Below are 27,271 nucleotides of genomic sequence, written 5' to 3' on the forward strand. Positions count from 1 at the left end.
GTTTTGGGCAGGTTATGTAATCTGAGTTTTCCCATTCTTTAAATCGGAATAATAGGACCTATACTTTTGGGTTGGCGTGAGGCTTACATGAGCTTTATCTCATGTCATGAACACTTTTAGCATACTCTTGGAACACAGAAGGAACTCAATACATCTACAATAGGAAAACAGCTGCTGAATTGTTTACACAAGAAATGTTTACACTTATGTGCGCACAAAAAGCTACTGTACATGTGAATGTTTATTGCAGCTTTATTCATGATCTCCCCAAACTGGAAACATCCCAATGTCTTCCAACAGGCAAATGAATGATGGAACACTATTCAACAATGGAGTAATGAACTCATTCATGCAACAACATGGATGAATCTCAAGCGCCTCATGTTACATGAAGGAAGTCAGATTCCAAAACTAGGTAGCTCCCTCCTGTGACACTATGGAAAAAGAAAAACCGGGGAGACTGGATGAGCAGTCGCTAAGTGTTAAGGGTGTTTGACTACAAAGGGGCAGCATGCGGGACTCGTGGGGGCGATGGAAGTTATATAGCTTGTTGTAGTGGCTGCGTGACTCCGTGCATTTGTTATACTGTACACCAGAGTGAATTTCATTGCAGGTAAGTTAGAAAAAACAACTCCCAAACCAAAAAAGCACCTGTTGAGTGTTTCAGGAAACTAAATACCAAGTTGTGAAGAAGTGGGGAAGCAAGGAATACATGCATGTTAATTTATAAAAACCCTGCTAGTGATTCAAGGCTCACTTGACTCAGCAACAAATGAGCTTGTTCTCAAAATACATCTGCTGGAATGGCTTGGGATCAGTTGGACTCTAGCTGCGTAAAGGACAGAGTTCACGGTCTGTCCTGACTGCTCATCTGCTTTAGGCACTTATGTCATCTGTGCTAGAACCAAACGCTCCAAGATCAGTGACCCAGGGTTTGACGTGACTGGTGTCTGATAACGTTCTTGGAAGTCTACAGAAGTCCTGCCTTCAGGAGCCCCGTCCCAGAGGGAATGCATGCTTTATGTTGGTGGGAGCTCACCCAGGTTCTCCCAGATGAACCTGAGGCTCCGTGCTCAGCCGAGGGGACGGCACTTTGTGGCTTACATCACTCTTCCTTTTCTGGGAAGGTCAGCTGTGTACCCAGCTCTGACATCTGCTGGTTGTGCCTGGTTCCTGGCCAAACACGTTCATCTACTAGGAACCTGGTGGATGGTTTCTCCCCTCCCCTGCTGCCGTGGAAAGAGATGAAGGCAGCCCAGGCCTGGAGCCCATCTGACCCGGTTATAGGCAGGCTTCACAGCTGTCCAGGCGAGCCTGGTTCTAAAGAAAAACCACACTTAGAGACCCATTTTGCTCATAAACAACTTTTATTTTTGTTCTCAGGATGTGCCCTTGAAGATTCCAAAACGTGGAGTTTCTGATTCTCCCGGGACCAGAGGTAACGGCACTGTACTTAGACCCGCAGCCCCGGCTCCTCGCCCTCTCCTGAGGGCTCCGTGGGGAGGCCTCGGGGAGAGGGAGCTGCCACTCACGCCTTATTCCGAGATGGGTAACACAGCGAACCAAGAATTAGTAAAACACAGACTCAGTCTGTAGAGGGCTTCAAATATACATATTCTATATATATAAACCTGTTATATAGGATTTCAACTTACTGGTTTCCTTGTGATTTGTAACTGAAGTACAAATGATATAGATGTTGTACACTGCTGGTTTTCCCCTTCTCTGCCCCCCTCCCTCCCCAACATAAATAACATGACAAAGAGCAGGTGATCCTAAGGGTTTCTGCTGTTGTAAATATTTTGTTTTAAAAACCATTTCCCCCTCTCTCCCCTGCAAACTACCTCTGAGAGTGTGGAAGTGTCGGCACGGACGGACGGACAGGACGGGGCAGCACGGAGACCTAGTGGAGGGAGCGAAGGCCGGCGCTTCTCCCGGGCACCGGGTGGGCTTCGGCATGGGCCCGGACACCAGGGGCTACAGCGGAGCAAGGGCGTGCGTGCGGGTCGTCCTCGCCGCGAGGGGCAGGCCGGGCCCCTGAGGAAACCCTGCAGGCCTCGAGGTCTTGGGGACAGAGCACAGCTCCAGAAATGTCTTGGCTCAGTATTTACACAATATCATTAAGCTTCATTTTCCTTTAAGAAATCTGTGTTTCTGAGGTTGGCTGGGGGGAGAGGGAGCTTAAAAACAAAAACAGACCGATTCCCATAGACGTAAAAGTCCTGTTATGAGTCTCACTCGGTTATTTTCACACACCATTAAAAGTAGATATCGACAGTGATTGGTTTCTTACTTTTTTTTTTTTAAAGGAGCATGAGGAGAGGGAGGAGGGGTGCGCTAAGGAGAACGCCGTCCCCGCAGCATGAGGTGACACTGGATGGTTTGGATCCGGTTCTTGGCTGGGACGAATTCGGGCTGCAGCTTCAGAGTGGACTGGTACCACACCAGCGCCTTTTCGAACTCTTCCTGTGAGGGGCAAAGGGACAAATGTTAAAAGGCCGCCTACCAGCACACTTCACCTGCACTGGGGCTCCCCTGCGCTCAGAGGCACCTGTGTGCTGGTGGGAGTCTTTTCTCAATGGACTGAAGGCGCTGAGAGCAGCTGTGAGGTCTGGGAGCAGACAGCTGCCTCCTCCACCCCCGCAGCTGCCATGTCACAAAGGAAACCACAGCACAGCCTAGGAATCGGGGTTGGGGGGGGTCACCTTACAAAGGTCTGACCTGACAACAGCAGTAACTGGTGACCGACATGACTGAGTGCCTGCTGAGAAGCAGCAGAAACTGGGTGGGGGAGGGGAGCGGGGGGGGGGGGGCTCTATGGAATTCTTCCACGTAATCCTCGCAGAGACCTCTGAACTCTGCCTGACACCTGCTCACTGCATCTGCCTGAACAGCTACTGCAGCTGGAGACGTGGAAGGAGAGGCAGACATCATGGACTTGTAAATTCTGAAACAGTTCATTCTCCCCAACATTTAAAAAATATGAACATGGTTGGAAATGATCATCGCCATACTGAAGGTGTTTGTCTTTTACTTCGACTAATACTCTCCAAGAGTCCAAACCAATTAGTTAAATGTCTCCTTTTAGCCAAATGAGAGAAGGAATTCCTCATTCAGGGTAGAAAACTTCACATTTGCTAGGGATGAAAACAGATTCCTCAGTATTAAGAAGCAGACAGGAGCCCTGGCCTGGTAGCTCGATTCGTCATTAGAGCATTGTCCCGCTATGCCAACGCTGTGGGTTTGAGCCCAGTAAGGGCACATATGATAACTAATGAATGCACAAATAAGCGGAACAAAAATGAATGTTTCTGTCTCCTTCCCTCTCTCTAATTTAAAGTAAAACAAAAAAGCAGCAGAGAGGGACATCTGCACGTTCAGAGATACCTGCCTGACCAGATGACACCTCCTGCCTTTGAAGTCAAGGGTGGTTCATGAAACTCCCAGCCTGAAGCCGCTTATTCTGTGAACTGTTACTAAGCGCACTCTGGGAACAGCCCCACGCTGAGACACCAAGTTTTAAATGGAAGTGGGTGACATGGTCCTCATGTTAAACGTGGCTAGGACGGCTTCTAGGGAACCCCTGAATTTTAAGCTCTGAACTCGGTCTTTGTTTCTGACCAGAATGAGGGTTCTGGCTGATGGGTTTGCCATTTTCTCTGTCCATGGCATCCCATGAAGCTAGGGGCATTTCATCATTCAGTGAACATCTGATGAGCACCTACTGAATGCCAAACACTGGGGAGGGGAGGGACCAGGCAGACGAAGAGCAGTGTCTTCCCTAAGGAACTCCTCCTTCCGGGGCGAGGGACAACCACGTAAACAAAACTGATAAAACAAGGTGAAGATATGCAGGAGGATCGGCACAGGGCCCGAGGGCACTGGAAGGTCCTAGCCCAGCCGGGAACAGCGCACGGGTGTGTGAGTCTGTCCCCGGAACAGCGCACGGGTGTGTGAGTCTGTCCCCGGAACAGCGCACGGGTGTGTGAGTCTGTCCCCGTGCACGGGAGGCAAGCGTTTTCTGGAACAGGTGGCGTCTCTAGAAAATGGCAGGTTAATCTGACTCTGCTATTATTTTTAAACTCATAGTGAACTACATAGTTGTGAATACTTGATGAATTTCATTTACCAGTTTTAAAACTTCACAAATCCCTTATCCATAAAATATACCTTTGGCAGAGCTGGGAATTTGGGACACAAAGCCTACAGGCAACTGGAGGACATTACATAGTCAAATACATTTTGAAATCAAAGAAGATGCTGCTCTGAGGGGCAGCGCGGACTCGGTGCGCCCTGCTCCACGCCAGCCTCACCATTGCCACGTAAACGTTGCCCAGGGTGAAGTGGTTCACAGCGAAGTGGGGCGCGATCTCCACGGCCATGTTGGCCACCACGATGGCGTCGTTCCAGAGCTTGGCATTGTGCAAGATGTTGGCCAGGCTAATCAGGGGCACGTCCTGGGAGTGGAAGGAGGATGGTGAGGAGGGAAGAACACTGCTTTGTGAGCTTCTGTTCCTGGTTATCGTGATCATAAGTAATACAGTTGGTCTTTCCCGGTAAATGATGCAGGGTAACCTATGTGCTGGCCAGCTGTTTGCTACTGGTCTGGGGCAGGCTAACCAGAATATAAACCAACGCATTAGTTCTTCCACCAAGAACGTCTTGCCTCAAGTAAACACAAATAAAACATTAAAAATGTCAGCTGAGTAAACACTCCGCTGAGTGAAGTTGTTGGTTGACACTCTGGTGCAGTCTCGTTTCAGCTTGGTAATAGCTAATGGACTGACACCTGTCCACAGGCCACATGCTGTCATGGAGCAAAAGTATTTTCTGCAAAGACCACAGCATCACCTGAAGCAGGGGCTGGCAGATGTGGCCCACAGGCCACATCCAGCTGGCTGCCTGTTTTGGTAACATTTTATCGGAGCCCAAACATCCCCGTTCCTTTACGTATTTCTGTGGCTGGTTTATGTTACCATGGCAGAACTGTGTGGTTGCAACACAGGCTGTCTGGCCTGCCACTGTTTGGCTTTTTGCAGAAAAAGCTCTCTGACCATCAATCTAGAGCTTTGGCCCTGCCCTGCCACCTGGCAGGAAAGAGCAGTGAAGGATGGGTTCAACAGGTGGCAACATTATATCATCACAAATAATCCCTTTAAATGTATTACCTGAGCAACTGTTATCACATTGTACTGGGTTTTATAGGAGACACAGAAGAAATAAAGACTGGGGGAAGGACTCATCCTCATCCCAACTGGACACCCATAAGAGTGCATAACAGTATATGAGGTCATAAAGGTTCAATAACTTGCCTCAAATCACAACAAAGCTAGTCTGAGGCAGAGCTGTGTTTGAACTCGGCAATGTGTGACAGCAGAGACTGAACCCGCCCCCCCCTCCCTGTACTGCCCTTATGAACAAAGACATCAACTGTATGTCAAGTTTGGAGCCAAGTCTGGAGGAAGTATGAGATCTGGAGATTAATGCAGACCTCATGTACTGTTAAAAAACTGTACATTCTTGCCTGACCTGGTGGTGGCGCAGTGGATAGAGCATTGATCTGGGATGCTAAGGACCCAGGTACAAAAACCCAGGTTACTGGCCTGAGCACGGGCTCACCAGCCTGAGTGTGGGGTTGCTGGCTTGAGCCCAAGGTCGCTGGCTTGAGCCCAAGGTCACTGGCTTGAGCAAGGAGTTGCTGGCTCAGCTGTAGCCGCCCGCCCCTGCCCCTGATCAAGGCATATATGAGACATCAGTCAATGAACTAAAAGTACCACAACTATGAGCTGATGCTTCTCATCTCTCTCCCCTTCTGTCTGTCCCTGTCTATGTCCCCCCCATTGTACATTTGCATAACAATAACAGGCTTTTTTGAAAAGATTGATGTTACAAGGGTGTACTGTTTTGTGTTTGTGTAAGAGGTGAAGACAAAGAACAGGAACTGGCTGATACACATGAAGAAATGGAAATTTACTTTTCTTTCTGTCTGGAAGCAAGCTTAAGTCAGGAGCGCAAGCGAAACAAGCACAACAGGCCTCCAGGCCCAGGGGTTCAGCTGCGTCCAGGACTTCCAGGGTGGTGGCCTGCCTGGGCCAGTGTATTCGCTGTGTTGGGTGGCTCTGATTACACACAGCAGAAGGGTACTAAATGATGTAATCGCACCCTGGCCTGATGGTTTGGTTGGTTAGAGCAGTGGTCGGCAAACTCATTACTCAACAGAGCCAAATATCAACAGTACAATGATTGAAATTTCTTTCGAGAGCCAAAGTGTTTAAATTTAAACTACATAGGTAGGTACATTCCTTATCAAGGTAGCACCTGCACGTGGTATTTTGTGGAAGAGCCACACTCAAGGGGCCAAAGAGCTGCATGTGCCTCGCGAGCCGCGGTTTGCCGACCATGGGGTTAGAGCATCATCCCAACACACGAAGGTTGCCGGTTCGATTCCCTGTCAGGGCACATACCAAAACAGACAGATATTTCCGTTTCTGTCTCTGTCTCTCCCCCTTTCCTCTCTCTCTGAAACCAATAAATAAATGTAAAAGTGATGTAATCTCTCACAGTGACCTGACAGCCTCCTCCCATGTTCCCCCTCGCTGAGGTGGAGAAGCCGCGAATGAGCATACAACTAGCAGGCTTGCGGGTGCCAGGCGGACGGTGGCAGGTTCTTCCGCCCCGTGCTAGTCTTCCGCCATTTTACTGGCCGAGTAAGTGAAAATCTCAGAACAAACCATTGGCCACTGGAAAGGACCAAGGGCCGGAGACTCCCCGCTCTGAGCCCCACTCACCTTGGCGTGGTGTGGGGAGTAGTGGAGGGCCTGGCGGAGGCAGTCGATGGCCTTCTTCCCTTGGCCTCTCACTCTCCAGTAGAGGGCCGCCATGCTGGAGAGGACCCAGGACGTCTGGTTCTACGAGGGAACGGTCAGCTCAAGCTGGTGACTCTTAAATAACATATTCACTTACTACCGAGATTAAGAACAGTAGCACGAGCTAATAACCATTTAACTGAACAGTTACTAGGGGCCGGCACGCTGCTAGGTCCCTTACATTCACCCTTCATTAATCCTAGTAACGATCTCAGGAGCCTGCTCCCACTATATACTTCAGCGTTTTATAGATGGGAACACTACGATTCAGAGAGGCTGAGTACTGGTCCAAATCTACTCAACTACTAAACGGCAGAACTGTATTTCATGTCCATGTTCTTCCTAATTTAAAATTTGCTTAACTTTTTGAACAGGAAACTTACCTACATGTTTCAAAAACTGGGAATTGTACAAAGTTACACAGTGAAAAGTCTCCCTCCTGTCTTTATTGTGTATCAGTAAACATATTTTTAGTTTCTTATGTAATCTTCTAGGATTTTCTGCTTTATACAAGTAATTATGAATACAGACTTATACTCCCACTCTTTTTCCATTACTTATTACTTACATAAGAGGTACTAGTCACCTGCATTTTCCTTTTTTTCACTAAACAATACAACTTGGAGATCTTTTTCCATCAATGTGTGGAAAGCCTTGTTCTTTTGTTATGAACTGTGTATTTCGTTGTATGGCTGTACCATTATTTATTAGATTCTTGTTAATGAATATCCCTCTCTTCCCCAGTTTTTACTATTACAAATAATGCTGCACAAAAAAACCTGTCAGGTGTAATTTTTGCATTTGTAGGCTCCATTTTCAGGTGCAGAATGCTATGTCAAGGGGATACACACTTGTCATTCTGATGGGTATCACCACATTGTCCTCCACAGGATTGTAACAATTTAACCTCCCACTGAACTCTATGAGTGCCCCTGCTTCCTGGGAGGAGCTGGTCACCATTTTGTGCTTGAGGTCCTCTTGTATTTTTCTTTATAGTATCTGTTCTTATATATTTTTTTAATTTTTCTGGGAAGTTTTTGTCTTATTTGAAAAAGCTCTCTCTATATTAGGAAGATGAGTCCATTGCCTGTGATATGAATTACTGATACATTCCCTCAGTTTTCTGAAGTTCACCTCTGGACTTTCAATTTCTATACAGTTCAGTTTCTTTATCTCCAATGACTTCTGGATTTCAAGTTGTAGTTGGAAAGGTCTTGCTAACTTCAAGGTTATCAAGACATTTTACAAAACTTTTATAGTTTACTTTTTCATATTAAAATTTGATCCATTTGAAATTCAACTTGGTATAAGTAATATGGCTTCAATTTTATTTTTTTCCAGATGGCTACTAAGTTGTGACAATAATAGTCAATGAATAATTCATCTCTTCCCCCACTAAGATGCTGCCTTTACCACAGACAAAATTCTAGGACTTGTTTAGGGCTAGTTTTGGATTTTCCTAGCTATTTCATTTGTCCGATGGATAGACTATCTCTAATTTCCAGCAATTTCGGATGAGGCCATCAGAAAACTTACCATGGTTCTTCACTTATTTCTTTTTTCTAGTCTTTTTATTTATTTTTTATATTTTTGGTAATTTTATCATTCTTCACTGTCAGGGCATATAGAATTTATACTTTGTCCTACCACCTTATTGCCCACCTGTTTCTGTACTGGTTCTACAGTTAAATATACTCACTGACCACTGACAAGAACTTTTGTGAGGGCTCCCCGGTCATCTCTTGGTTGGCTGAAGGCCATTGTCTAGCAGTTTCCTTAAGAAGAGTTCACAGAAACAACATTCTTTGAGGTTGTTATGAGCTGACATGTGTTCCCCCCAAATTCATGTTTGAGGTCACAACTTCTGGTACTAGTGCCTCAGAATGTAACTTGTATTTGGAGGTAAGAGCTTTAAAGATGTAATTGAGTTAAAATGAGGCCATGTATATGGCATTCTGATCCAATCTAAAGGGTTTATAGAAACAAAAAGAGATGACATGCCAGGGTCACGTGTACAACGGGATGCCCATGGGAGGAGGCAGCAGGAACACCGACATTTGCAAGCCCAGGAGAGAGGACTCAGAGGCAACCAAGCCTCCTGGCATCTGAGTCTTGGTATTATAGCCCCTGGAATTGTGAGAAAAAAATTTCTATTGTGGTATTTTGTTCTGGCAGCCCTAGGCAACGAATATAGTTGTTTATGTTCAAAACTTTCCGTCTGCAGCCTTCACCTGAGGACAGCTGGCTCGATGTGAAGTTGTGGCTCGTCCTTTCTTTCCCTGAATAATAGGTTGGTGTTGCTCCACTGCCTCTTGGCGTGGACAGCTGATGCAGAGAAATCTGAAGTTAGCCCTGGCCGGTTGGCTCAGTGGTAGAGCATCGGCCTGGTGTGCATAAGTCCCTGGTTCGATTCCCGGCCAGGGCACACAGGAGAAATAACCATCTGCTTCTCCACCCCTCCCCCTCTCCTTCCTCTCTGTCTCTCTCTTCCCCTCCCGCAGCCGAGGCTCCACTGGTGCAAAGATGGCCCGGGCGCTGGGGATGGCTCCTCGGCCTCTGCCCCAGGCGCTAGAGTGGCTCTGGCTGCAACAGAGCGACGCCTCGGAGGGGCAGAGCATCTCCCCCTGGTGGGCAGAGCGTCGCCCCCTGGTGGGCGTCCCGGGTGGATCCCGGTCGGGCGCATGCGGGAGTCTGTCTGACTGTCTCTCCCCGTTTCCGGCTTCAGAAAAATACAGGAAAAAAAAAAAATCTGAAGTTAGCCTGACTGGTTCTTCCTTCTTAGTGACTTGATCCCTTGACTAGCTTCCCTAAAGGATTCTTTCTTGAAGAAATAAAATCATCTTTCTTTAATGTCAATATTTGACACATATAAAAGAACACATTTATTCAATTATATATAACAAATATGTAACCATATAAAATATACTTACGCTGTAAAACACAAAATAATGGATATCCCAGAAACTGCCATCCTATCTATCAAAGAATGAACTTGCATCTGCCTTTATGCTCTTACACTATGCCAGCCTCTGGCCTTTTCTCCAGAGGTACATCCACTGTTCAAACACCATTCTATCACTCACACACATATCTATTTGCTCAATAATATATTTAGTTAACCTCTTTCTGGGCAGTATAAAAATGGTGTAATACCTGTAAGCAGTCTACTGGGTCTTGGGGTTTTTACTCAACACACTACTTCCAAGATTCATCCACGTTGTTCTATGGAGCTTTAGTTCAATTTCCTCGCTGCACAATTAAATGTCCATCAAGGGAATATACTATAATGTGTTTATTCATATTCTGTAGATGCGGGCTTTGAGTTATTTCCTGTTTTTAAGTCTACTGTTGCATATAAATGCACAAAGAGTTTTGTTTCTGTAGTCTAGAATACCTAGGAGTGAAATTACTGGGTCATAGGATATGCAAATATCCAAATAACAGGAGAATGCCAAATGTTTCCTTAAGGAGTTGTGATGTTTCACAATCCTATCAGCAATGTTTAAAAGTACCCCTCAATCAATTTCCTTTCTAATCCTTGGTATTATCATTAGGGGTCTTCTATTGCACTTCTTGATTAGAAATGACATTGAGAACTGTTTCTTGTGTTTATGGTCATACACACACACACACACACACACACACACACACACACACACACACATACATATAGCTCTTTCTTCCATGAAATGTCTGTTAATATCTTTTATGCATTTTTGTTTTATTTTCTCATTTTATTTCTATGTTTTACATACTAATCCTTGTAGGTTAAATGTGTTATCTATCATTTCTCTTACTCTGGCTTATCTGCTTAATTTAAAAACATCTTTAATTAAAAAAATTTAAACTTAATGTACTTGAACATTTTCTTTATATTTAATGCTTTTATTATTTTTTTAAAAAAATTGTTCTGTACTCCAAGGCCACAGAGAACATCTCCCATATTTTACTCTAATTCTTCAAGTTTAGTTTTTGATACCCGAGTCCTTAATTCACACAGAATTGATTTTTTTGTGTCAGATGTAAGGTCAAGATTGAAGATAACTAAGCAATTGCTCCAGCACAGCCTCTTCAATGGGCCTCCTCTTCCCATTCATCTTCTGCAGTTGTTTTATGAGTCTGTCCTGGGCTTTCTATTTAGTTCCACTAGTGAGTTTGGTTTATTCTTGAGCAAACGGCATAATGTCTTATTTTATAATTTTTCATAAAAGTATGGCAATTCTTACAACCTTATTCTTCTTTTCAAGAGTGTCATGTCTATTTGTTACGTTTCCATATAAATGTAAAGATCTGCTTTTCTTTTTTCTTTACTCAGTGAGAGGAGGGGAGGCAGAGAGACAGACTCTTGCATGCACTCTGACTGAGATCCACCAGGCAAGCCCACTAGGGGGGGGGGTGTTGCTGTTGCTTAGCAACGAAGCTCTTCTTAACACCTGAGGTGGTAGCCATGAAGCCATCCTCAGTACTCAGGGCCAACTTGCTCCAATCGAGCCATGGATGCAGGAGGAAGAGAGAGAGGAAGAGAGAAAGAGAGAGTGAAAGAGAGAGAGAGAGAGAGAGAGAGGAGGGGTGGAGAGGCAGATGGGTACCTTTCCTGTGTGCCCTGACCAGGAATCTAGCCCAGAACATCCACATGCCTGGCTAACACTCTACCACTGAGCCAACTGGCCAGGGGCAAGATCTGCTTTTCAAGTGCCACAAAAATGCCTTTAAAAAATTATTATTATAATAGCAATGACTCTATAAAACAAATTGGGGAAAGCAGACATGTTTATGTGTGTCTTTTTATCCACGAACATTATAAACCTGTTAATTTAGGTCTTTTAAAATGACTTTCAATAGGTTTTATCACTTTCTACACACAGATCTTACAATTTTGTTTTGTTAGATTTATAACTGGGAACTTTATATTTTTCTATCAATGCAAATTTTTTTAAAAATTACTTTCTTAATATTATTTTGCTGCTGTATAGAGGTATAATTTATTTTTATAGTTAAAAATGTTATTTCTAACAATTTGTAGATTCTTTTGGGTTTGCTATGTAGATAATCATATCATTTCTGAATGTATTTTTTTTCTTCCTACTACTTATGCCATTAACTTCTTTTACTTGGTTTTACTTGCCAGGACTCTCAGTATAAGGTTGAAAAGAAGCGGGCAATCTTTTTCCTGATTTCCCCCATTAACAATCATCTTTGATGTAGATGTTTTGTTTATTCTTTTCATCAGATTAAGGAATTCATTGTCTATTTTCTTATTTCTTTTCTTTTGTCTATTCTAATTTGTATTAGTTTTATGTCATAAACGGTACTGAATTTTTCTTTTTTCTTTTTTTTAGAGGAGAGAGAGACAGGGAGAGAGAAGGGGGGAGGAGCAGGAAGCATCAACTCCCATATGTGCCTTGACCAGGCAAGCCCAGGGTTTTGAACCGGCGACCTCAGCATTTCCAGGTCGACGCTTTATCTACTGCGCCACCACAGGTCAGGCGGTACTGAATTTTATCAAATGCAATCTACTGAAATGATTTCATAATCTTTCTTCTTTAACTTGGTGAATGTAATTTAAGATTTTTCAATAGTTAAACCATTTTTGCATTTCTGGGATAAACCCAACTTGGTGAAGGTGCATCTTAAAAAAAAATGCCATTGGATTCAGTCTGTTAGTATTTTGCTTATGGTTTTGATACCTAAATTCATGAGTGAGATTAACCTACAGTTTTCTTTCTCATAATGTCTTTGTCTAGGTGTGCTGTCCAGTTTCCCATGTCTAGGGAGGTACACACCTGGTGCGGTTGTAGTTTCCTACCCACTATCCTTTGAAGTACATCCCAAGTGAGGCCGATAGTAGAGTGAAATGTCTAACTGGACCTAAGACTACCTTGATGGTCCATGCAGCTCCCTTCTGCTTTTTGTATTATTGTTGTCATGAATTTTAACCTCAGAAAACACTACTTTCATTATTTAGTATAGGCATGCTCTTTTATAGTTAATATTTATCTTCTCTGCTGGTCTTCATTTTTTCCTGTATTTCTGAGTTTCCATCTGGGATGGTTTTCCTGCGGTCTAAACAAATCCCTCTAGTGACTTGTAGTGCAAGTCTGTTGATTACACGTACATCTATCAGTTTTTGGTGGTGTAAATTATTTATTTAACCTTCACTAAAAAAATACAGGTATAATTAACACAGAGAGAAATGCTCAGCTCTTTTTTTTTTTTTTTTAAAGATTTTATTTATTCATTATAGAGAGGGGAGAGAGAGAGAGAGAGAAGGGGGGAGGAACAGGAAGCATCAACTCCCATATGTGTCTTGACCAGGCAAGCCCAGGGTTTCGAACCAGCGACCTCAGCATTTCCAGGTCGACGCTTTATCCACTGCGCCACCACAGGTCAGGCAATGCTCAGCTCTTAAATGTAACATTTAGTTTTGACAATTAAAGACAGAAAACTTCTAATTATTTGGAAAGTCCTTTAAAAATGCTTCCCAGTTAACCCTTTCCCCCCACAAAGCAATCACAGATCTTCTCTCTTTCTTTCTCCTTCCTTCCTTCCTTCCTTCCTTCCTTCCTTCCTTCCTTCCTTCCTTCCTTCCTTCCTTCCTTCCTTCCTTCCTCCCTCCCTCCCTCCCTCCCTCCCTCCCTCCCTCCCTCCCTTCCTTCCTTCCTTCCTTCCTTCGACAGAGAGACTCAGAGAAAAAAAACAGAAACAGACAGACAGGAAGGGAGAGAGATAAGAAGCATCAATCATCAGTTTTTCGTTGTGGCACTTTAGTTGTTCATTGATTGCTTTCTCATATGTGCCATGACTGCGGGCCTTCAGCAGACTGAGTAACCCCTTGTTCAAGCCAGGGACCAGGGACCTTGGGTCCAAGCTGGTGAGCTTTTTTTTTTTTTGCTCATTCCAGATGAGCTGGCAACCTCAGGGTCTCGAACCTGGGTCCTCCGCATCCCAGTCCAATGCTCTATCCACTGCGCCACTGCCTGGTCAGGCCCAACATCTTTTATTAGTGTATTTTTGAGATTCATCAATATGTATGTTGGATCTTTCTTGCTGAATAGTATCCATCATATAACTATACCATTGTTTATCCATTCTTCTAATAATGGGCATCTGTTTCCAGGTATTTTACCTACTATGAATAAATCTGTTATGTACATTTAAAAAAAAAAAGAATTTTGTGGATGTGTGTTTCCATATATCTTTAATAAACACCTAGCAGCAAAATTACTGGGTCATAATATGCTTAACTTTCAACAGACGACCAAACTGTTTTCCAAAATGACGTGCCATGCCAGACACCTGCTAGCAGTTAGGAGCGTTCCGACGCTCGGTATCATCCCTAGCGGCCACCATTAGCCACCTTTCATTTTACCCCTCTCACTCTAGTAATGCTTCCTGCTTCAAAGCTCATCGTTTCTAACAAGACTGTAGCTATACTTGTTTTCTTATTGTCTAGTGTAATATTCTCCACTGTTGTACTTTTAACCCTCTGTACCCTTTAAACACTTTAATATTTAAAGTGTTTCCATATAAGCAATATAGGGTTAGATTTAAAAAAATCTATTCCATAGAAAATGCTTCAATTATATAACCTTTTTGTACTTAATTACTGATATTCTTGGCTCTGTTTTTACTGTGTCCTATTTTTATGCGCCTGTGCGTTTGACTTTCTCTGAATTAATCAAATGTTTTACATTATCCCACTTTCCTTCAATTAAATTACATTTTAAACCCATTTTTAGTAGTTAGACTACAGCTTAAAATGTGCATCCCTACTTATGACAGTCCAACACAAACGACTAATATTACTAGTTGGCCAACACTAATGAAACCTCAGGACTCCTAACCTCCATCCACACCCTCCCACCGTGTGTTGCAGCGACCAGCAGCCACGTCAGCACACCGGATGCGGCTGCTCAGGGCTCTGCCGCGGCTCGTACTCTGTACATCGCCGTGCACTTCCCTTTCCCTTTCCAGCGCTCTCGCTCCCTCCTGCGTGCTCACATTCCTATCTGGGACCACTTCCTGAAGAACTCCCTTTACTGCTCATTTCAGGGCAGGCCTACTGGTGCCAAATTCTCTGGATTTCTGTTGGTTTGAACACATCTTCTTTCCATCTTAATATCTGGGGGATGTTTTTGATGGTATAGAATTCTAGGCATGTTGTTCATTTCTTCCGGCTTTGAAGAGGTTGTACGTGGGCTCCTGGTGTTCGTCACGGCTGCTGGGGACCCCTCAGCCTCACTGCTCCTCTGAAGGGAACTGGTAGATTCGAGATGGGCGCGTGCGCCCCACGGTCTTTGTCACAACGAGCGGATGGAGGACATCTCCTTGCCCTCGACACTGAGCCGGCCTGGCACTTCCCTGGACAGAGTGGTGCTGCCCAGTGCCTGGTCAGGCTCTGGGAGGGCCCCGAGCCACACTGGGAAAAGGCCCAGCTGCGCTGCTGGGGCGGCCACCTGGGGAGAGGACACACCCAGCTGTGGCCGGGCCACTCCAGCCACTCGGCTGGGGCGCCAGGCTCGTGCGTGCGTAAAGCTCGCGCGGGAGGTCAGCCCTTGGGGAGGCTCTGCGTGTCTGGAGTTGCATGCACGACGCCAAACGAGACCAGAAGAAATGTCCAGCTGCGCTCAACTGACACTGCAGAATTTTGAGCAAATAAAAATTTTGTTTTAAGCCAGTAAATTTTGGAGTTGGTTTTTTAGGCAGAAACAGATAACTGAAATAGTAGTTGGTATCAAGGGAGTGTTGCCATAACAAAGTTTAAACATGTGGCATCATTTTGGGAACAGGTTGTAGATATTTGCTAAAAGAGTGGCCCCAGGATTAGAAGAGGCTGGATGAGCTCTGAGGACCTCACTGTCCGACGCCAGAAAGGCGGCTTCATTGTCTACTGGCAAAGCAAACAGTGAGGCTGCACCCTGCAGCACAGGAAAACGAGCCACCACAGTGTGGACTTGATGAGGAACTTTCAGGAAGGATGCAGAGAGCGATAGGTGGTTTTTTAAAAATCACATATAACACGGTATAGAGAGAGAGAACTAAACAAGGAACTGAGTAGTTTTCAAACAGAATTTAGAGAAAATGCTTTCAAGCTACTTGCAGGGTTAGAAAAGGAAATGTTCTCAACTGCCAGAAATAGTCCCATTCTGGAACTGGGGGAAATGGTGACATGTGTCCAGGACTGACGAGGAACAGTGACTGCTGCGTGCCTTCCACTTCCTCTGCTTTAACCGGCCGTGACTCTCACATCCCCACCTTACTGCCAGGTCAGAGCCGAAGCTGAGCTGAGTCTCTTAATCGCTAAGTTCTTCACTATTATAAGAGTAAAGAGGAGAGGTATGGAGCCATAACGTAATTAATTTTAGGGTAAAAACCCCTCCTCTCTACATAAATATCACACAGAGGCAGATGAGTAGTAGTCTTAGAGACTCTCAGTATGAAAAAGAAATTTTGCACACGTTTTGTTTCGTGATTTCAAGAGAGAAAGATACACTGCTCACAAAAATGAGGGGATATTTCCAAATGAATAGGAAGCGATACAATACCCCCTTATTTCTGTGAGCAGTTTATTTAAAGAGGTACTTCCCATCCTCACTCTGCAATACCAAATATTCTTTCCCACCAGAACACCACAACCTCTACACACCCACGCCGGAGTCAAGAACAGAAAACTGATTAGGTCGGGTTCACCGCAGAAGGTAAGCAAAGAAGCAAAAAATACTAACCAAGGGATGGGGAAAGCAACGGAAAAGGGACTGGAACAGTGTGTGGGGTTATTTCACGTTATCCCTTTAGTGGCCACGTGCAAACAGCTCACAGAGGAGGTGAGCGCCACTAAGTGGCACTCTGGGAAAGTCGGAAGGTGGGCAACAGTGCCAGCTTCCCTACAGGGCGACTTACCTTTTCCAACACTTTGGCAATTCGTGTGCCAATCTGTTCAAGTGACTGTGGCGGATAGTGGTCTTTGCCAAGATTTTGTATCACCTGGGAATGGGAAGGGAGACGGTAGGTCAGAGGAGTGATGCTGAAGTGGGCACTATCCCTCAAAAGCAAGATATTTCTCTGGAGTGCAACTGGTGGTCCTGCTGGTAAGGCATTTTATGGAAGACACATTTAAAGCTGTTATGTCTTCCCTTTACTCCTCTCTCAGCAAACAAAAATGACAGACATGTAAAACACATTCATTATAGCAACATTAGAAAACAGAATGAATAGAAACTGTTTGTAATCTTGTCACCAGACACAACTGTTAATATCTTGATGTATCTTTCAGACTTTTCTATGTATACACCTATTATTTACGGGATCACACTGAATATTGTCACCATTTTCTCATAATATATTCTGAACATTTCTTCATACCATGAATATATTCCTATACATCTTTCTAGTGAATCTACTGTGTATTATCTAACATCTATACCAACATTTATGTAACAAATTCTCCATTGTTGGACATTCGTGTCATGTTTTCCCAATTCTACTTGGTATATTCTTTGCTAGGTATGTTCTGGGTCTGACCTCCCTTCTTTCCTTTTCTAGAATGCCAACAGAAGAATTAGCCACCCCAAATAATTCTTGTAATAGTCTCTGATAGCAAGCAGAATGCTACCCACCTCAAAGACTGAATCAGAATTAAAATTTCCTGGACATTAAAAGAAAGCATAAGCTCAGCTCCAGGGTCTGAAAGAAATTAGGCTTAGCCTAAAGCCACTGAAATAGGCAAAAAGAACCCCACAGCCTGGCCTTCGTGCTTTCTGCTATCCGTTGCACCAAAACTGTGGCGCTAAAGACTACAGACAAGCTGAATACCACCAACACCCACCTCTATTAACTGACTCTCGCCTGTGTAGTGTAGGCTGGCGCGGTTGGCAACCCCATGCAAGTGGTCCAGGGTGTGCATGCTGGTGGGGAGGTTGCCGTTGCAAACAGGCTCCATTGCTGGCTGCTGGATTGGAGTGGCGAAGTCTATGTGTTCTGTGATGCTGAAAAATGGAGATGACCGCATTAGCCACGGGAAATCTGAGTGGGTGGGGAAGAGTATTAATAATCAGCTGATCATAACTTCAATGTGTTATTAGAACTGTCTGGAACCACAGAACCTCCGACTGGAAGAGGCCTCGGAAGTTCCCTCGTCTGATCTCTCAAACAGGCGTGAGGACTCCAGTGCCTGGCGTTCACTGTCTGTTGAATGTATGAATCAGGATCATATCCTGGATCAAAGGAGCAGTGTTGGGATCTAACTGAACTCTGTGATTTTCCCAACCAGCTAAGAGGGCCCTTTCTAGGGACCATGGCGTCTGATTTGCTCACTCCGCTGGCTACTGTCCTTCACTGGAGAAGTTTTAAACCAGGTGGCTTTTCTTCTAGGATTTCTTTTCTCAGGGTATAGATAGTGATCAACACCCACAAGTTGTTCCTATTTTATTTTCCCTTTATGCACAGGAGGACAGTTGTCCCCACAGAAAGTTTAGATAGTGAATTTTATACAAAAAACAGCTGTCTATTGATAAATGTTAGTATTTCCCTTCATGGTCTCAAAAGTGGTCACGTTCTTGCCATATACAGGCTAAATGTTATACACTATCCTACATTCCAATACGGCAAACTGGCATTGCCAAATTTAATTTCTAGCTATTTAACACCAGGGCTATTATAATGAACAAACCATACCCAGCCCCTGTTGTTATGGTGCTCACAGTCCTGTGAGTAACTTAACTATTACAGATAGGATAAATCATGAAAGATAAAAACACGGCACAATGCCAGTGCCACAGCACAGGAGGGCACCCATGTCCTCTAGCTCATGGAGGAGGGACACGCTTAGTGAAGAGTTCTCTGGGGAAGCAAGACTTAAATGGAGACTGGAAAGATGAGTGCACATTAACCAGGTGGGAGGAAGGTGCTGAGAACCCAGGCGAAGGAGAGCCCAGGTGGGAAGGTCCTGATGGAAGAGGGGCAGAGGAGGCATGGGAAGGGCACGCAGCCACATTTTTACAATGTAGACCCCTTCAAACAGCAGTAAGACATGATCAGAGCATTTTAAGAATTTGAGGCTCTGGCCAGTGGCTCAGTGGATAGAGTGTCATCCCCACATATGAACGTCTTGGGTTTGATTCCCAGTCAGGGCACACAGGAGAAGTGACCATCTGCTTCTCTCCCCCTCCTGCTTCCCCTTCTCTCCCACTTCCCCTCCTGCAGCCAGTGGCTTGACTGGCTTGAGTGTGGCCCTGGGCACTGAGGATAGCTCCACTGGAGTGCATCAGTCTCAGGCGCTAAAAATAGCTCGGTACTCGAGCATTGGTCCACAATGGGGTTGCTGGGTGGATCTAGGTGTGGGCGCACATAGGAACCTGCCTATCTCCTCTACTTACACCTTAAAAAAAATAATTTCCACATGATCTTATCAATAGATGCAGAAAAGGCTTTTGATAAAATACAACACAATTTTATGTTTAAGACTCTCAACAAAATGGGTATAGAAGGAAAATATCTCAACATGATAAAGGCCATATATGATAAACCATCAGCTAATGTCATATTAAATGGCACAAAACTGAAGGCTTTCCCCCTTAAATCAGGAACAAGACAGGGTTGTCCACTCTCTCCACTCTTATTTAATGTGGTACTAGAGGTTCTAGCCAGAGCAATCAGACAAGACAAAGAAATAAAAGGCATCCATATCGGGAAAGAAGAAGTAAAGGTATCACTTTTTGCTGATGATATGATCCTATACATCGAAAACCCAAAGGACTCCACAAAAAGATTACTAGAAACAATAAACCAATACAGTAAGGTCGCAGGATACAAAATTAACATACAGAAATCAATAGCCTTTCTATATGCCAACAATGAAACATTTGAGAACGAACTCAAAAGAATAATCCCCTTCACGATTGCAACAAAAAAATAAAATACTTAGGAATAAACATAACAAAGAATGTAAAGGACTTATATAATGAAAACTATAAACCATTGTTAAGGGAAATCGAAAAAGATATAATGAGATGGAAGAATATACCTTGTTCTTGGTTAGGAAGAATAAATATAATCAAGATGGCCATATTACCCAAAGCAATATACAAATTTAATGCAATTCCCATCAAAATTCCAATGACATTTTTTAAAGAAATGGAGCAAAAAATCATCAGATTTATATGGAACTATAAAAAACCCCAAATAGCCAAAGCAATCCTAAAGAAAAAGAATGAAGCTGGGGGCATTACAATACCTGACTTCAAACTATATTATAGGGCTGCGACAATCAAAACAGCATGGTATTGGCAGAAAAATAGACACTCAGACCAATGGAACAGAATAGAAAACCCAGAAATAAAACCACATATATATAGTCAAATAATTTTTGATAAAGGGGCCAACAACACACAATGGAGAAAAGAAAGCCTCTTCAATAAATGGTGCTGGGAAAACTGGAAAGCCACATGCAAAAGAATGAAACTGGACTACAGTCTGTCCCCCTGTACTAAAATTAACTCAAAATGGATCAAAGATCTAAACATAAGACCTGAAACAATTAAGTACATAGAAGAAGACATAGGTACTAAACTCATGGACCTGGGTTTTAAAGAGCATTTTATGAATTTGACTCCAATGGCAAGAGAAGTGAAGGCAAAAATTAATGAATGGGACTACATCAGACTAAGAAGTTTTTGCTCAGCAAGAGAAACTGATAACAAAATAAACAGACAGCCAACTAAATGGGAAATGATATTTTCAAACAACAGCTCAGATAAGGGCCTAATATCCAAAATATACAAAGAACTCATAAAACTCAACAACAAACAAACAAACAATCCAATAAAAAAATGGGAAGAGGACATGAACAGACACTTCTCCCAGGAAGAAATACAAATGGTCAACAGATATATGAAAAGATGCTCATCTTCTTTAGCTATTAGAGAAATGCAAATCAAAACTGCAATGAGATACCACCTCACACCTGTTAGATTAGCTATTCTTAACAAGACAGGTAATAGCAAATGTTGGAGAGTCTGTGGAGAAAAAGGAACCCTTTACATTCACTATTGGTGGGAATGTAAAGTAGTACAACCATTATGGAAGAAAGTATGGTGGTTCCTCAAAAAACTGAAAATAGAATTACCTTATGACCCAGCAATCCCTCTACTGGGTATATACCCCCAAAACTCAGAAACATTGATACGTAAAGACACATGCAGCCCCATGTTCATTGCAGCATTGTTCACAGTGGCCAGGACATGGAAACAACCAAAAAGCCCATCAATAGATGACTGGATAAAGAAGATGTGGCACATATACACTATGGAATACTACTCAGCCATAAGAAATGATGACATCGGATCATTTACAGCAAAATGGTGGGATCTTGATAACATTATACGAAGTGAGATAAGTAAATCAGAAAAAAACAGGAACTGCATTATTCCATACGTAGGTGGGACATAAAAGTGAAACTAAGAGACATTGATAAGAGTGTGGTGGTTACAGGGGGAGGGGGGAGAGGGAGAGGGAAAGGGGGAGGGGCACAAAGAAAACTAGATAGAAGGTGACAGAGGACAATCTGACTTTGGGTGATGGGTATGCAACATAAATGAACGACAAGATAACCTGGAGTTGTTATCTTTGAATATATGTATGCTGATTTATTGATGTCGCCCCATTAAAAAAAAATAATTTGACTTATAACTGAGAAAGAATTCTGAGTACTATGAAGAGAATGGATTGAATAGGATCAAGAATAGGTCAAGCAAGAGGACCAGCTAGGAGGCTACTAAATGAATATCAGGGGAGAGGATGGTGTTCTGATTTAAGGAGACAGACATGGAGATGGAGAACAGCAGATGGTTCTGAGAACTACTGAGAGGGTAACAGTGGTAAGAAGTGGTCACAGACAGGATTCGAGGTGTAAGGGAGAGGACTGTTAGGGATGACTCCCCAATCTGTGGCCTAAGCACTACTGGAGCTATTGACTAAGGATGAGAAATAGAAAACAAATACCACGAGGATTATTTTAGAAGGCGAGTGGCCAAGAAAAGGATGAGTTTAGTTTCCACGTGGGACACCTGAGAGCTATCTGGGCAAAGAGGCCAGGCAGACAGTGGATAGAGAGGCCGAGGGAAGTGAAGACGGGGCTGGGCTAGAGATTCAGACTGGGGGTCACCCATTTATCAGGTGGTGCTGGAAGTTCTGTGAGTAATCAGTCTGGCGGGGGAGTACAGAGAAGGCGCAGTGGGAAAGGCGGGGGAACTCCAGCGATTCAAGGGTAGAATAGGGGCTCGCAAAGAGAATGAGGGTCTGAGGGGGGAAAGCAGTTATCAGAGGCAACCTTGTGTTTTGGAAGGCATTTGGAAATCTGGATTTGCTCCGACTCCCTTTTTAAGTACATGATGTGAGTGAGACACCCCAGGTTTTATGGTTTAAAAATGAGGGGTCCAGTCTTTGGTTAAAACTAAGCAAATCTGGATAAGTTACAAAAGTGTGGGCACAGGCACTGAGAATGGGGGCACATTCACTGTTCAGTGTAATTGGCCAAGTCCATCTGTGGGCTGTGGTCAGTGGTTGTTATCCTCTGAACCACCTTTATTTTTTTTAAAGACTTTATTTATTGATTTTAGAGAGAAAGACGGAGAGAAAGAGAGAGGGAGCGAAGTCATAGTTACTTCACTTTAATTGTTCATTTAGAGCTTCTCGTATGTACCTTGACTGGGTAAGCCGGGGTTTCAAACCAGCAACCTTAGCATTCCAGGTCGACGCGCTATATGAACTGCACCACCACAGATCAGGCTGAACCACCAACATAAAGAAGAATGCCTCTTCTAATAGCTTCTGACACAAAGGGCATTCCTGATGCCGTCTGAGGCCTGGTGTGGTCACTGGCACAGGAATGCCATGAAGGAAGGAGAGGTTTAAGATACTCACTCAACGTTTTTTGACGAAACTGCAAGCCAGGTACTCACGATGGCAGTCAGCTCTACCCAGCGGAGTTTGGCGCACTCTTCCGGCTTGGGCCATCCCAGACTCTGGTAGTCACGCTTTTTTCCTGGAAAAAAACATGTCATCAGTGAAACAACTGCAAAGGGACAGAATCCAGGGTGTCTTATGCCCTGGTGATCACTGCGCCCAGACTAGTGCCGCCAGGTGCCACTCATTCTTCAGCCTTGAGAGCTTCTACTATAGAGAGAACTAATTAAAATCTTGTTATTCACAGCAATGGGAATAAAGCTCATCTCTGAGTAAAGCCTTGTTCTCAAAGATAGATAATTAAGTCCAAATAAATCAGTCCTTCACTGGATTTGAGACTAATCAACATGAGACAAGGGTTAAGATATTCGTCAATGTTAACATTTTGACCAGAATTAATTTTCAAGCACACTACATTTTGATTTTATAGACAACTAGAAACATCTCTCTAAAGCAGGTTTCTCAACCTGGTCCCATGGGCAGTGTGGGCTGGACACTGCTTTGCTGTGGGGACTGGTCTGTGCACTGGAGGACCCTTAGCAGCATCCCTGGCCTCCACCCACTAGATGGCAGTAGCACCCTCTCCAGATGTGACAACCAAAATTGTCTCCAGATATTGCCAGGCGTCCGCTGGGAGGGCAGAATCACTCCTGGTAGGGAACCACTGCTGTAAGAACAGCTGCAGAGTGGGACTAATGATGCTAACAGAGCTTCTCCCCAGAGCGCCCGCTGTGTGCCCAGGGCCTGCGCCCAGTGCTTTCCAGTCAAGCCTTCATTTCTCAGGGGAGAAGACAGCATGTGACTTGCCTAAGGTCACCTGGCTAGTAGATGCAAGTCTGCTGACTAATGTGCAGGCCCACAGTCACTATGCTATTTAAAGCCATACAGGAGTCTTCAAGCTTAGTTGACGGACACCCTTCACCAGCACTGCCCTTCGGGTGTGGGCCCTTCACTCAGATCAAGTCCCCAAGAAAAAAAAGCAGAAGCGAGTCTTGTCTGGGAAGGGTTCTTCTGAAGGAGTTTTAATCAAATGGACAGGAAGAACTTTGGTTCTGCACAGCTCCTTTTATACCATAGGAATGTACCAACAATGGAAAATTGTTTGTGGTACAGAAAGAGCTTTACATCTAGAAAAGAAGTTTGGAAGAGTTTCAAATGAACCGTTTAAATTAATAACTTAAAGAATTAAACTGTAAGTTTCACAATTAAAGTGATTTTTCTTTTATGTTTAAGGAATTCACTTAAAAATATTTATTGAGCAACTATTACAAGGGGCTGGGAATTGTGTTAAGACACAAAGGATACAGAGAGAAACAATAAGAGAAGCTGACTGTGTGCTCAGTCTAATGAGGAAGGTAAACACAAATAAATCATTAGAAATGTTAAGAGTGAAGGTACAAATAATTGAAGGGAGGAGAGAGCAACTATTCTGCTTGTGAGTGCGAAGGAAGAGATGGCATTTGAGTTTGAAGTTTAAGGACGAGAGCTACTTTAGCACCTCTGAAGTGGCCTAAGGGCGTGCCAGGCAGAGGGAACAGAACGATGCTGAGGGTAGGGAGAGGCGGGCTATCCAGGGCCGTGGACACTGCATTAGAAGCTTGGACTGTATCCTACAGGCCGTGGGGAGGCTCTGAGCCCCCAGCTCTCCATCTTGTTCACAGGATATGATGAGAGGTTCTGTTAAATGTGTTGCTGGAACCCAATCCCACCATGTCTACTGTCTACGGCACTTCCCTGGTCTTCGGTCAGCAGCCCTCACCTGCTAGAATGAAATTAGGTATGCATTGTTAGTTTCGTTAGTTTTTAGGAAACTACAATGGCCCTTAACGATTTCCACTTTCCCTCCAGTGGGCTCACAAACTACCTGTGTAATAATTTGCTTTAGAACTTTGTCAGGATTCACCAGGAAGCTTATCACTTGGAGTGGACAGAATCCCTATTTATTTGAAGACTGGGGTGCTGAACCTCTCCAGTCTCTTCTCATCTCTTCCATGCTTTAGAACAGGGGTCGGGAACCTATGCCTCGTGAGCCAGATGTGGCTCTTTTGATGGCTGCATCTGGCTCGCAGACAAATCTTTAATAAAAAAAATAATAACATTAAAAATATAAAACATTCTTATATATTACAATCCATTCATTTCCTACTGCTCATGTTCATGGTTGCGGGTGGCTGGAGCCAATCACAGCTCTCCTCCGGGACAACACCAAATTTTTATTGGATAATGCCTAACGTACATGGGTCGTTGTATGGTTCTCAAGGAATTACATTTTAAAATATGTGGCGTTCATGGCTCTCTCAGCCAAAAAGGTTCCCGACCCCTGCTCTAGGACATTTCTCCTGAGGGACAGTAAGTGGTTCCATGAACTCTCTTGCCAGTGTATTCAATGCCCTCCCTGGCCCACCTGCTTGATTTCAATAAAACTGCTTAAGTGCTCTTCTATCATCTCAACCATACTGAGCTTTAATTATTCCTTTTATGAGAAAGTTTGTTATTTTTGTTTGTTTGTTTGTAAAAGTAATATAGGTTTATTATAAAGTACTTAGAAAATAGAAAAGCATTTGAAGAAAATACAAAATCACCTGTAGCCCTTTGGGCACCCAGAGATGATCACTTATGACACTGGTGCATTCTCTTCTCTGCTTATTTCTATGCTCTTTTTGTAGCATATTTCACAAAATTTAAGGTGTCACAAACTTTAAGGTGCACATTATTGTACATGATTTAAGGAAGAAAACATTGTCATTTATTTATTTATTTATTTATTTTTCCATTTTTCTGAAGCTGGAAACAGGGAGAGACAGTCAGACAGACTCCCGCATGCGCCCGACCGGGATCCACCCGGCACGCCCACCAGGGGCGATGCTCTGCCCACCAGGGGGGCGATGCTCTGCCCATCCTGGGTGTCGCCATATTGCGACCAGAGCCACTCTAGCGCCTGAGGCAGAGGCCACAGAGCCATCCCCAGTGCCCGGGCCATCTTTGCTCCAATGGAGCCTTGGCTGCGGGAGGGGAAGAGAGAGACAGAGAGGAAAGCGCGGCGGAGGGGTGGAGAAGCAAATGGGCGCTTCTCCTGTGTGCCCTGGCCGGGAATCGAACCCGGGTCCTCCGCACGCTAGGCCGACGCTCTACCGCTGAGCCAACCGGCCAGGGCACATTGTCATTTATTATTTAAGACATCATCAATGTTAAGATGTGTTTCAACTGCAGAAATATTGAAATGTGAAAAATATAGTAAAAATAGAGTATGTTTACTATTTCACAAAAGTTGAAATATTCCCTCGATACAGGCATACCTCGGAGTTTACAGGTATGGTTCTAGACCACCATAATCATAAACACATTGCAATAAAGGGAGCCACACATTGTTTTCGGTTTCCCAGTGCATATGAAAGTTATGTTTACACTATACTGTTATCTCTTGAGGGTGCAATGGCATTGTCTAAAAAAAATATGAACATACCTGAATTAAAAACGCATTATTGCTAAAACATGCGAACCATCCCTTGCGCCTTCGGCGAGTCATACGCTTTACAGTGGAGGGTCCTGCTTGAAGCTGGCGGCTGCCGACTGCTCAGGGTGGGGGTTCCTGCCGGCTGGGGGGGCTGTGGCAATTTTAAAAAGTGAGACAATAATGTTTTGCTACATCAGTTGACTCTTCCTTTCACAGAAGAGTTCTCTGTAGCATGGGTGCTCTTTGACAACACTTTGCCCACAGTAGATTCTTTCAAAATTGAAGTCAGTCCTCTCAAACCCTGCTGCTGCTTTGTCAACACGTTTATGTGGTACTCTAAATCCTTTGCTGTCATCTCAGCAATCTTCACGGCATCTTCAGCGGGAGAAGATTCCATCTCAGGAAGCCCCTTTCTTTGATCACCCACAGGAAGCAGCTCCTCATCCACTCAAGTTCTATCGTGAGACTGCAGCCACTCAGTCCCACCTTCAGGCTCCATTTCTAGTTCTAGTTCTCGGCTGCTCCCACCACAGCTGCAGTTACTTCCTCCTCTGAAGTCTTGAACCCCTCAAAGTCACCCATGAGGGTCAAGTCGACTTCTTCCAAACCGGTTGATGTTGATATTTTGACCTCTTCCTATGAATCACAAATGCTCTTAATGGTGAATCCTTTGCAGAAGGTTCTCAATTTACTTCGCCTGGGTCCGTCAGAGGAATTACCATCATGGCAGCTAGAGCCTTACGAATTGTACTTCTTAAATAATTAGATTCAAAAGTCAAAATTACTCTTTGATCCATGGGTGGCAGAAGACGCTGTCTTAGCAGGGATGCAAATGTTGTTGTGCATCTCCAACATAGCTCTTGGGCAACCAGGTACATTGCCAATGGGCGGTGCTATTTTGAAGGAAATCTTTTTTCTGAGCAGTAAGTCTCAACAGTGGGCTTAAAATAGTCAATAAATAAACTATGCAGTAAACCATGTTGTAAACAGA

The 27,271-nt window shown here is 44.0% G+C and overlaps 1 protein-coding gene across 5 annotated transcripts in view; it reads right to left on the bottom strand.

The window, feature by feature from the left end:
* Window positions 1–1,348: 1,348 nt before the first annotated feature.
* Window positions 1,349–27,271, bottom strand: part of TTC17 (tetratricopeptide repeat domain 17) — a 116,733-nt gene continuing 90,810 nt past the window's right edge. For all 5 annotated transcript variants that reach the window (XM_066363014.1, XM_066362987.1, XM_066362996.1 and 2 more), the window contains 6 exons: window positions 22,785–22,905; window positions 17,692–17,851; window positions 16,767–16,850; window positions 6,789–6,908; window positions 4,314–4,457; window positions 1,349–2,466 (listed from right to left, as the gene is read on the bottom strand). In XM_066363014.1, the coding sequence (XP_066219111.1) occupies window positions 2,338–2,466; window positions 4,314–4,457; window positions 6,789–6,908; window positions 16,767–16,850; window positions 17,692–17,851; window positions 22,785–22,905 (758 nt within the window). In that variant the 3' untranslated portion in view covers window positions 1,349–2,337. The remainder of the gene's footprint in view (window positions 2,467–4,313; window positions 4,458–6,788; window positions 6,909–16,766; window positions 16,851–17,691; window positions 17,852–22,784; window positions 22,906–27,271) is intronic.

Source organism: Saccopteryx leptura, chromosome 1 (genome assembly GCF_036850995.1).
Source record: "Saccopteryx leptura isolate mSacLep1 chromosome 1, mSacLep1_pri_phased_curated, whole genome shotgun sequence".
NCBI lineage: Eukaryota > Metazoa > Chordata > Mammalia > Chiroptera > Emballonuridae > Saccopteryx > Saccopteryx leptura.